Genomic DNA, 11,697 nt, shown 5'->3' on the forward strand with positions numbered 1-11,697 from the left:
TCTGCTTTTCATCATCGCAGCTAATCACATAATCAACAGGTATGCGTGCATGTGTGTGTGCATGTTAATGTGGTTGATACAAATGATTAAACATCGCAGCAATAACCGAGGTCATAAAACCGTACATGAATGTTTCATGTGATTGGTTTGACAGTTTTAATTGTATTTTCTGACTGAAGGCGATGTGTGTGCGTGTGTGTGCGCGGCTGTGTGTGCTTCACATGGGTACACTTACGATTAAGAATGTGCTCTGTGATTTCTGAGCCTGCACACGTTGCCCTTCCACACACACACACACAGAAACATAACTACACACAGGCGCACAAAAAATGACGTGCACACACATTATGAAAGCATGAACGTCTCATACACCAACATCTGCTCACCCGCGGATTCATCAAACTGATGAACGTACACACTCGTAAACACATGGTGCGTGTGTGTGTGACTTGATTGCTCATGTGGTGTGTATTAGCTGTCATTCCCAGTGGACCGCCCACATGTACACCATCATCTACAGATGAAAGGCTACGCGGCGTCATTAGCAGCCCACACACTCTGCCTGGAGCTCTGTTGTCATCCTGCTGAGCAAACTTTCAAATGTTGCAAACAATCGAATATAATTGATCCATCACAACAACACGTCCACCAGAAATATGAGCGAACTAGGCTAATCAAGACTGACAAATGGGCCAATTTACGTGGTCCATGTTTTCTCATGTAAACAGCTGCAAAAAATGCACAGGGGGGAGCTGGGGGTCAAAGGTCACACGTTGCTCAGAGTAACCTGACCGTGACCTCATCAGCGTGAGACAGCTGCTCCCTCGAGCCCTTTGCTCTCGTACCTTCATGTACCCTCTCGTGTGGCCGTGTGGATGCTTGTGTGTGGTTTCCCTCTTGTCTCGTTATATTAGCCAGATCCCAGCGCTCAGTGCCAGAAAACATCCACGCAAGAGCAGTCTGAGGCGGAGTTTGAGCGTCCTCGTTCTGTTGTCCCTCACTCCTGTGTTCCTCCCTGCAGCACTCTGTACTGGACAGACTGGAACCGAGAGGCTCCGAAGATCGAGAGTTCGTCGGTGGACGGTCAGAACCGCAGGGTGGTGGTGTCTGACGGGGTTGGTTTGCCCAACGCTCTGACGTATGACTCTTCTTCAGGACAAGTCTGCTGGGCCGATGCAGGTAAACTCTACGTCTACTAAGAACACTGTCATAATAACAGTTAATGATAACAGAGGCCATCCGGCTGCATTGTTATTACTTCAACTGTTCACACTTAAAAAGTATATTTTGCAGTACGGATAATAATGACCGTCATTTTCTTCTTCTCTGTACGTCAGGTACAAAGCGTTTAGAGTGCGTATCCCCGGATGGTTCAGGTCGAAGAGTGATCCACCCCAGCCTCAACTACCCGTTCAGCATGGTCTACTACAGGAACCACTTCTATTACACTGACTGGAGGAGGTAGCCATGTTTGTTCATCTTTCTCGTGCAGCACTGTTGTCTTTATTCATGACTGATCATCCATCAATGAGCTGTCTCTCTGTCTGCTGCCCCGCAGGGATGGAGTGATCGCAGTGAGCAAAGACAGCAGTCAGTTCACTGATGAATACCTGCCTGACCAGCGCTCTCACCTGTACGGCATCGCCATCGCAACCAGCAGCTGTCTATCAGGTGAGACGTGTACTGGGTAAACAGGTATGTTTTCACACTTCAGCAAAGGCCAAACATGGTTTGATGCATTATTGATTAAATGCGGTTACCTTGCAGTGTCTCACACGCACACACACAAACACACACACACACACAGTCTCTTTGATTTAGACATACTCTTTTCAGACTATGTTCAGACGGGTTATTTTGGGTTTGTGTAATAACAACCAAATGCCCTCCATCTCTCTCTCTCTCTCACACACACACACACACACACACACACACACACACACACCTCAAGGTGTACTAGACAGTGAGCTCAATGGCTTTTGCCCAGTGATGTCATCACATCACTTAGCTCCCACCAGATGTCACCTGAACCCTGAAGGCTGCTTTGAGACTGAAAACACAGTGAAGTCGACACAGGGGAGGTGGTGCATTCAAGTCTAATGAAAACACTGGATATATGAACTTCTTATGCAATATATACCCAGGCTGTGTAGTGAAAGCAGCATGATAGCAGAGCAGCAGCTTCAATCCTGAGTCTGCACAGGATGTGTTCAGGTACAGCGTTTGGTGTAGGTCACCTGTGCAGCACACAGTAACTGTTTATACACTGACAAATAGATGAAAAAGACTAAAAATATACTTTGTTACTTGACTATGAACCAACTATGATAGATTCATAGTCTGTTTCAATGAAAAGCTGAACTCTGAAGGTTTAAAAACAGATTTTCTTCATTGGACATAAAGTTTTGTGTTTCGTGTTTCATCACACACCTCTTCTCCACACCTATAGCTGTGTGTGTGTGTGTGTGTGTGATGACTTCACATCCACCCGTGAACAATGATTACACAGCTGTCTGTGACCCTTTACTTGTGGCCTGTGTGTGTGTGCGTACGTGAGACCAAAGAACAATGATTACACAGCTGTGTAAGACCCTCTACCTGTATTCTGTGTTTGTGTGTGTCATGCTTGATGTGTTGATGTCTGCAGATGGCTTCAAGTCCTTTCAAAGCCTCACGTTAAAGTACAAAGTCGCCCTCTAAACACAGGATAATCCCTAAAGTAGCACCTTGGCAGGTGTCGTTGTCAAAGCCACACACATCTGCAGAGAGTTTCAAACCTGGTCACGACAGAAGAGTCAGAATGGTCCGAATGACGGCTCTCACTGCTGCAAGTCGCTGTAAATGTCACGTCTACGCGTCCTTGAACACTCTGAAGCCTCAGACAAAATAACAGCCGCCCGCTTCAAAGATGTGTGGTGTAATTCTGACCATGATGACAGCTCTAAAACACACTTGTTAAGGGTTTGGGAGCTGGTTGTAAGAGGCTTAAAAGCTGTAATTGTTGAATACACGAGCACACACTCGCACATGCTCTTTACGGTCACCACAAGTTGTTAAGTGCAGGGCTTTGTCCAAGACGGAGGGCCTGTTTGTTCTGTCATTAGGCCGCCGCAGCACTTAAGCCCTCATCCTGTCACATTTGGATTCACACAGGAAGAGACTCTTCATTTCCTCCTGGAGCTATAAATCTGAAGACAAAAGGAGGTTTCTTCCACGAGAATAAAAACATCATTGAAATGTCTGATTTGTGTCTCAGGGATCCACTAACGACAGACTGGCAGCCGCAGGGTCCTTTGGTGCTAAAGTTCTGGGGTGACTCCTGATCAGAGGGCAGGACCACCCTAAAAGGAGGCCTCTCCAGTGTCCCTCAGAGGAAAGGACACTCGGTAAGGAGCAAGATGGCTTCTTGTTGCCAGATCAACCGTCGGAGCAAATTTTCATCCCCTCCACTGACCCTGCCCCCGACCCCATTATCTCACCTTAAAGATATAACCCCAAATTAATGTTTTGTAAATTTGTTTTATACCTCATTTTTATTTTTTTTTTTCTACTGTATTTTTGTACGCGAGTCGTTTTTGTTTTTCTGTTGTTAAAAGCTACAGAACCATGAAATCAGATTTTTACGTGTAGCTATGAGAGTGGAGGTTTTTCTGCTCTTTAAAGCCAAAGACGAACGACACGAAGAGCTTTAAAACTGCTGCGAACTGCAGAGCATCAGTGGCTTTCCAATTCAGGCTAATCGGTTCCATTGATTCCAGACTGAAATAAAGGGAATAGTTGAATGTCTTGGGAAACTTGTTAATCCCCTTCTTCCAGGTGGACGTTCAGGTGGATGCCGCTCTCATGTTTGGACATTTAATATGAGGCTCGAGCCGGGAGACGGTTAGCATGGTAGCATCAAGCCTGGAAACAGGGAGAAACCACTGCCATTCAAAAGCAGAAGATCCCGTAAAGCTCACGAATGAACATGTTATATCTTGTTTAATCCGTATAAAACGCGTAAAAACCAACATTTGTGGCTTTAAGGGGAGTTACAGGCCAGTCCCCCTGTTTTTGGTCTATACGCCAGGCTAAAATAAGATTACCATTTCCGAGCTCCGGCTTAATATTTCAACAGTGGTATCAATCTTCTCTTCACACTTTTAACTAAAAGCAAAGAAGAAAATGTTAAGCTATGACATTATCATGTCGCCTCACATACTCAGAAACTTTTTTCCCCCACAAAATATGCTAAATGGAAAAACCATTGCCATTGTTGAGTGATTTAAGTAGTTATTGTAATCCGATTACAAAATCATAGCGCATTTCCCGCAGTCAGATTGCAGCGACTCCAGACCCCCACATTCCTCTGCACTGTTAATCTGGATTTCACACAAGATGAAATGAAAATGAAATACTTTTTTTGCCAAATATTTTTACTACTACTTTTCAAATCTTTATCTTTTTATAAGACGTGATATTTATAACAATAAAATGTGATTTGGTACTTGACGGACAATTTTATGGTTATTCTGTTTTCCACTTAACGTCCAATGATCACCAAGCACAGCAGCCTCTGTTCAGCGGTATTTATATATTTTCCCACACAATGTAAATCATTTCAAAACAAGCTTTTCTTCCATCACTTTTCAAAAGAAATGTTTTCCCTGTACGACAAAAGATACTAATAGAACTGTCAGTTTGAATACTTCTGTGTTTCTGTTGAGGGGGACATGATGGAGCCAGGAGACAATCAGAAGGGTCAACAAAAGTCTCAGAAGAAACTCACATGTTAGTAACAAATCAGTGGAAATGAGCTTCTCCAATACTAACTACTCAGCAGCTATTCTACCGTGTGTGCTTGCTGTAGACTTAGACTCCATGCTGCAGGACAAAAATGAAAACATCTGCTCCAGATACCGATTCAAACTGTCTGATCTCATGCAACAATGGAAAAAATAAAGTCATTTATGTCCAAATCATATGAAGACTCTCAAAATCAAATTCAAAATCCCGTAGTCCTGCCTTCCTCCAGCGTCCCTCTTCATCCTCACTCTCATCTGCCGACCTTGCCCAGCCTGTGGTCTGTCTTGGGGTCGGCGATGATGGCCTGAACAGCTACGATGGCCTCGTTGATCTTGGTCTGGAGCTCCCTCAGCTCCTCGATGTGCAGCAGGCGCAGGATCTGAGCCGCTTCGTTCAGAGTCGCATCTGAGAAGAGAGTTATTTTACTTTCACATCCCTGATGATGTTTCTTCATCAATTTGCGCTTCCTGCACTTCTTACACCCAAAAATTCAGCACTCACCTCCAGTGTCGAAACCCAAGATGTGCTTGTCTAAAGCGACTGGGACACCCTGGAAAACAAAGGCACGGATACACATTAGAAAGATTTGACTGATTTGACTGATTTGAAATGTCCTCCACTGTCGCTATGTGTGACATTGAAGACGATGTCACGGCAGTTTCACCAAAGTGAGCCAAGCTGAGCTCTGCCACACAGTGGAAACGAGGAATACAAGTCTGGATATATCGCCTGCGCTGGTTCGATCAATCTCGATGCAAAATATGTGCATCTTCAGTTTACAATACCTCTCTGTTCTGGTTGGCTTTAGTGATGGCTTCCGGAGAAAGTCTCTCCTGGATCAGAATACGAATGGCCTGTCAGAAATACAAGAAGGCAAAATAAGTCCAATACAAAGACTTATCAGAGATTTAAAGCCAAACATGTAGACTGCATGAGCGTACTCCCACCTTCAGCATCACCAGGTAGTCATCATGCCGTTGTATCTTGAGGATGTTGGACAGAGCGAGGACCCCTGCTTTGAAATCTGGAGAATTACCTGCAAAACACAAACAAATGATAACTTCATCTGTCACCTGGAGCAAAGAGACGGGAAAGAATGTGAGAAAGCAAAGCGCGAGGAGGGGCGGAGGAGCACTGAGGTCTTTTGACTCACTGTCAAGGTTGACGAGAGGGTCAGCCGCTTTGTTGCTGTTGCTGGAGGCTGCAAGCGGCTCACAGTTCCTGTATTTCTCCACTGAGAGGATACACACCAAATACAGCATTATACACACCAAGTATGGGAGTCGGTGCCAGTTTGTGTTACTGCATTGAGAAGATATTGTTGTGTTATGTGAGGATCAAGATTATTTTATGTTTTCTAACTAAAAGGGGACCAATGAGCCGGCATCATGAGAAAACATTTCCTTTATAATGTCTCCATCTACTGGTCAACATCAGGATTACATAGTAGCATAGGATGTGTTGGACATATTTACAGACCTACTTTTGGAAACTCAGACTAAAACAGGAAAACATGATGAACAGCCACTACATCCACAGTTAACTGACATCGTCTCAGTTATCACAACAGACGCACACGTCCTGACATCCTACCATTGTCTCCATATTCATATCGCACAGCCAGACCCAGTAACCAGTCTACAGCCTCCTGCCTGTCCTGAACTCCAAATGGACAGTTCACATCCTGCAGGTACTGCAAAAGGAAAAGGAAAAGGACAGTGAAACACAGATCACAAGTGTAAGAAGGCCCTGACAGCTGCACAGCATTCAAGTCAGCTTCAAGGTGGTGTTTCTAGAAGTCCTAGTCTGTCTGAATGATGATTTAAAGTAGCAGCATGATGGCGAGCTCACCTTCTGGTAGGCTTGGGGCCAGTCTGAGCTCGGGATGTTCCTCAGGTTTCCTCTGTCCTCGATCTTATAATGTCGAATCTTCTGGTCCTCCAGCCACACGATGCAGTTCCTGAACTGTGTCTCATCTGACCAGTGAGGGGAGACAGATGCACACCAGGAGATCAATGGATAAATGTCAACATCTCAGCAGCTGCACACGGTGATGTGGCGGAAAACATAAATTCAAAAATCTCAATAACGTCTGCTGAATAGCTCCTTATTACAGGACGCAAATAGTTAACAGGGTAGCTAGTTAGCATTTAAAGTCATTACTTAAAGACTAGAAAATTTATATTTACAGCCCTGTTTTAAAAAAGAAAGGATTCCAGATTGTTTTCAGATAAAATATGGTTGCTAAATTTCTCACTTTCAACTAAAGAATAACCAACAATTTCTTGAGCAGAACTGAAGAACACGTTTGAATTAGAATTGCCGAATAAAAGTGCTGTGTACTAAGAGGTCGTGACATATTTCATCTCGCTTTTTCACCAACATACAAGTTTTTATGCCCAAAAGCACCGTCAAAGTACTATTTTGTCAGCAGATTTTGGCAGATCGTTGTCTCCAGTGACAGGACTTGTGATACCTATATTAATACACGCTAGCCGGCTCCACGTTAAACTTACCGAACCAAATTAAAGAGCTCATTCACGATGTTTTTCTTACCTGTGCAGTCAAATCCATTGGGGTTGTGATAATCTAGCGCTGTCAGTTTTCTCCGAAACATTTCACCGTATGTTTGTGTGTTAATCACCACTTTCTTGAGCTAACAACTGGCTAACTTGTCTGTACCCACTGCAGTTAGCTGCTAGTCTGTGGCATTGCGCATGCGCTGACGGAGAGCCTACGACTTCCTGTTGAAACTATCAATGTAAAGTTCCTCTTACTGAACACCTGGCTAACAGGAAGTTTAGAAATTAAATTTACATACACCTATGTATAATTTCAGATACTTTTAAAGGTTTAAATTCTGCCCCTACTTTATCCTATTTGAGTTTCAGTTAACAGTATTGTGCAGTAAAACTTCTTCAGTAAGTAATTAAACCTTAAATTGGTTTTGTAAGACAAACAAAAATGACGCTTCCTCCACGTATAAGATAAAACTACATCTACAGCCATGCTGACAGTAATGTGGGATGCTTCATCACATGGTGCAACGACAATTGCATGAAGATCCATATCAGCAAACCAATGAGCTTGTGGTGGACTACAGTACTTCAGATATGGATGCTGCAAAGAAGCTACGAACTGTAAAACGTGGATGCTTGACACGCATCTTCAACCCTGCAGCACAGAAGATCTGTACAATCAGCACAGTTTCAAGGTGGACACCACAGATGAGTGTCAGCAATTCAGTATCTAACCAAATGTAAAATATGGTCACACTCTCCTCTTCTGTTCCTGAGTTAGAAAAGTGTTTTTGCACAACATTGGATATAAAATGCCATCACTTATTCATTTTATCAGTGGCGTATGAATTCTTGACTTGTCGCCTTTGAGATTTGATCACCAAAATCTAATCAGTTTATCCTTGAGTCCAAGTTGACGTTTGTGCCAGATGTAAAAAAATCCTGCCAGGTGGTCCCAAAATGTCACTTTCACAAGCGGCGGGGTCATAGTGACATTGATCTTTGACCTTTGATGACCCAAATTGATCCAGTTCATCTTCTGAGTCCAAGTAAACGTGAAGAAATTCCTTGAAGGCATGAGAATGGGACAAACACAATGCCTCCAGCTCTGGCTGTCACCTGCACAGATGCATGAGAACAACAGTAAAAGAGTTTGGCCTGAAGGTGGAGCCAGAGGTACAGCCATGTTGTTCCAAAAACCACAAAGGTTTATTTTTTGCAGGTGGCACTTTATCTCAAACTTAGGTCTTGGCAGATGTCAGTATTTATTTGGTTGGTCTCAGTTGGAAAATTGCAAATTTACTTGACAATTTGTGCAGCATTTAAATGGACACCAGCACTGTGTGTGTGTGTGTGTGTGTGTGTGTGTGTGTGTTTGTTTGTTTGTCATAAAATACAACAAACCTGGGAAAAGACTTTGTCCAAGCTTGTGGAATCCTCTGATGCAGCGGTACACAGTAAGTGATAAAACCTCATCAAGCTTCCTGTCATTGAGCTTGGTCACAACCACCATCTATGCATTACCAACCTTTTATATTTTCATTCAACTGTTTGTGTCCATGTTTTAGTGGAAGTGTCAGACAATTGACAAGGAAACAAAATATTGCAAAATCCCTTTGGCTGTGGTGGAGAGGCTGGCAAATGTCTTCTTCTACTGGATACAAAGACACTTAATATTTCATGCCTGCACTCAACCAGAGAGTCTGAAAATAATTAATCCAGCAAGGTGTCGGCATTGATACATGTAAAGTTATAAATCAGTTAATGTGCTTTAATTTAAGAATATGCATCATGTAGGTTCAAGTATGAAAGGTCTTAAAATTAGATTTTGACATAGGGCCCCTCTTCAAGACCTGTTATAAAGCAGCACCCAGCTGAAAGCCCTGTCATGTCAGCTGATATTGCGCATTAGTAGTGAACATTCCCATCTTCCCAGGTCACAGTTAGTTAAAGGAGCACAGCAGTTTCCACACAGTGAAAACCCACTGGCAAATAAAAGCACCTTAGGTTACACGAGGATCAGAAAAGTCAAACTGAGTCTGTCAGTCAACAAAACGCACCTTACATTAGGTGGGAAGCTGCAATGAATGCCATTGTGTATAAATTGCCGTTTAATTAATTATTCCTTCTTCTCACAGTTCACTGAAACATTAACTGATTTATCATCTGCGGACAGTTCTTTTCATTATTTTGTGCCAAAAAAGAACAAAACAATAAGACAGTAGAGCTTAATGCAGTGAAACTATGCTGACATGGTTCTTTCTGGCTTTCTACTGTAACTGTGCTCTGGGTCAAGCTGCGATGGCCTGTAAAGGCCTGGCTGTGTGAGCTCATCATTGTACTGACACGTCAGGAGTCTCTGTCGGCCTGTTGAGCCAATCAAATATCAGACACATCACAGGTGTATTCAGTGTAATCCTGCTGCACGCTACACACATAACTTTCCAACAGTTTTCACTTATCATCCATTTCCTTCATTACGATCTCTCTCACCAGATCACGCACGCGCGTTAAGAAGTCATGGAAACAGTGGCAGCACGTTCCAGCAGCGCAACTCAAAACCTGCGGTGGAGCACCTGCCGACCATACTCAGACGGTGGATCGGCGACTTTACTGGTAAGACATCTTCTAATGTCAAGGCAAATGTATTTATTCGTCTTAGTTGCACATATTAAGGGGTTTCAGAGCAATTTGGGCTCAATCATGGTGACTTGTTGAACGTAATTGGCAGCCTGTTGGGAAATCCCAGTTTCGAGCGACAGGTTTTCACGTGGAAAGACAATAAGAATGTACAGAATGTGTCGGGAAAGGTGTAGAATGTGTTCACAATTGTCTAGTGACTTGAAAATACATTTATTCTGGTTTAAGTGTATCAAATTTTCCAAATTGTCCGTTGAAATGTTTTGAAACAAGATGGCGACCGGGCCATTATCAAACGCCAACTGGACTCGCGCACCATGCATGGACACCATGGAACTTTTGAATGTTAGCGTGCAAACGTTAGGCAACCACGGCCTGTTCATCCGTGTGCATTGTTGAGTTTGCTCTGCTCGATCATGAGGTATTTTTCGATCGAGCGCTGAGGTGAGAGTGGTTTGATATGCACTGAATTGCCCATGATTCAGTCAAGGTACTCACTCACAATTGGCGCACACAATTGATGACGTCAGTAAGACATGTATGAGCTGTGTCCCAATGGACTATTTAATACCGCTCGTTGTGACGCGTTGCCAAGGTAACCGGCTCTGGCCACAGAACCTGCAGCTCGGTCGGCGCAACTGTTATATTAGACCTAATCAGTGGAGGGAAGTTGCTTAACGTTATGTTACGTGATACAAAGTATCGTTTCAGAGGGCAAGTGCACCTCTTACCGCTTGTGTGTGTCCAGAGGATGATGCCAAATTTTGTTTCAACGACTCAAAGTCCACAGATAGTTTCCTAAATCATTTTTATTGTAAGAAATATTATCCACCATTCACTCTGATCATTAAATGTGGTTAAAGGAAACTATAAAATCACTCACGTTGTCTACTGTCTTGCCGCTGTGTTAAATAAACTGTGAAATAATGTATGTTCTGAGTTTCTGTTGCCACGGTTACCAACTAGCGTTTGAGCCAGCGCAATAATTTAGAACAATCAGGCTATTTGACCGGAACTTTTTTATAGTTGTCCTACAACACTTTTTAACGGAGACCCTGCAGCCAATCACAATCGAGTATTCACCCAAAATAATAATTAGTTGACATGCGAGCTTGTAACATTTGTAAGTGAAGAGTTTTAATAAGGCTAACTGTTAACTGAGCTCCTCATATCAACAGGTCGCCATTATTAAAAAGAAAAATCGGTGCGCAAAGCATCTTGGGATATGGGAGGCCGTGAAGGATAGTAGCGACGCATCCTCCAAATACAGGGAAAAGGAGGACGCATTTGTCGGCTGCATTTGGAGGATCCTTCGAATTTGGACCAATTGGGACAGCCTTCGCGCAGCGTTATGACGTAAGCGGCCTTCAAATCCATCCTCCGAAGGATGCAGCCCCTGAATTGGGACACAGCTATTGTGTAAACTACCAACTGCTGATTGTTTGTTGAAGTGTTCATTTATGGGTTGAGATTATTGTGTTAGTTATTTTGACGAATGAACTGCTGAAAGCCTCTTGATTAGCATTTACATTCAACGTTCACTAAGATGAAAACAGACTTTTTAGGGGTGCGTGACTGTGACGTGACAGAACAGCGACGCTACAAACACATGATGATCTTGTCGAATATGATCCATTGCTGTATGTGCAACAACTACCCAACAGTACACGAGGTTGTTAAGATGAGCTCCACCTTAAACAATGACAGTAGTACAATGCAGCATACACAATAAAGCAGAATTAATGTTAATCCC

The 11,697-nt window shown here is 43.2% G+C and overlaps 2 protein-coding genes across 3 annotated transcripts in view; one reads left to right on the top strand and one right to left on the bottom strand.

Annotated features, from left to right (window-relative positions):
- Positions 1-4,504, top strand: part of nid2a (nidogen 2a (osteonidogen)) — a 37,070-nt gene extending 32,566 nt beyond the window's left edge. For both annotated transcript variants that reach the window (XM_076723450.1, XM_076723449.1), the window contains 4 exons: positions 1,022-1,179; positions 1,338-1,461; positions 1,559-1,671; positions 3,257-4,504. In XM_076723450.1, the coding sequence (XP_076579565.1) occupies positions 1,022-1,179; positions 1,338-1,461; positions 1,559-1,671; positions 3,257-3,267 (406 nt within the window). In that variant the 3' untranslated portion in view covers positions 3,268-4,504. The remainder of the gene's footprint in view (positions 1-1,021; positions 1,180-1,337; positions 1,462-1,558; positions 1,672-3,256) is intronic.
- A 54-nt stretch (positions 4,505-4,558) lies between these two features.
- Positions 4,559-7,534, bottom strand: rtraf (RNA transcription, translation and transport factor). The gene is made up of 8 exons (XM_076723452.1): positions 7,342-7,534; positions 6,637-6,761; positions 6,379-6,478; positions 5,939-6,019; positions 5,733-5,821; positions 5,571-5,639; positions 5,287-5,335; positions 4,559-5,190 (listed from the first exon to the last, which is right to left on the bottom strand). Exons 1-8 carry the CDS (start codon positions 7,400-7,402, stop codon positions 5,036-5,038), a joined length of 729 nt encoding a protein of 242 aa, XP_076579567.1. The 5' UTR covers positions 7,403-7,534; the 3' UTR covers positions 4,559-5,035.
- Between the last annotated feature and the right edge of the window lie 4,163 nt (positions 7,535-11,697).

The sequence above is a fragment of the Chaetodon auriga genome, chromosome 23 (assembly GCF_051107435.1).
Source record: "Chaetodon auriga isolate fChaAug3 chromosome 23, fChaAug3.hap1, whole genome shotgun sequence".
NCBI lineage: Eukaryota > Metazoa > Chordata > Actinopteri > Chaetodontiformes > Chaetodontidae > Chaetodon > Chaetodon auriga.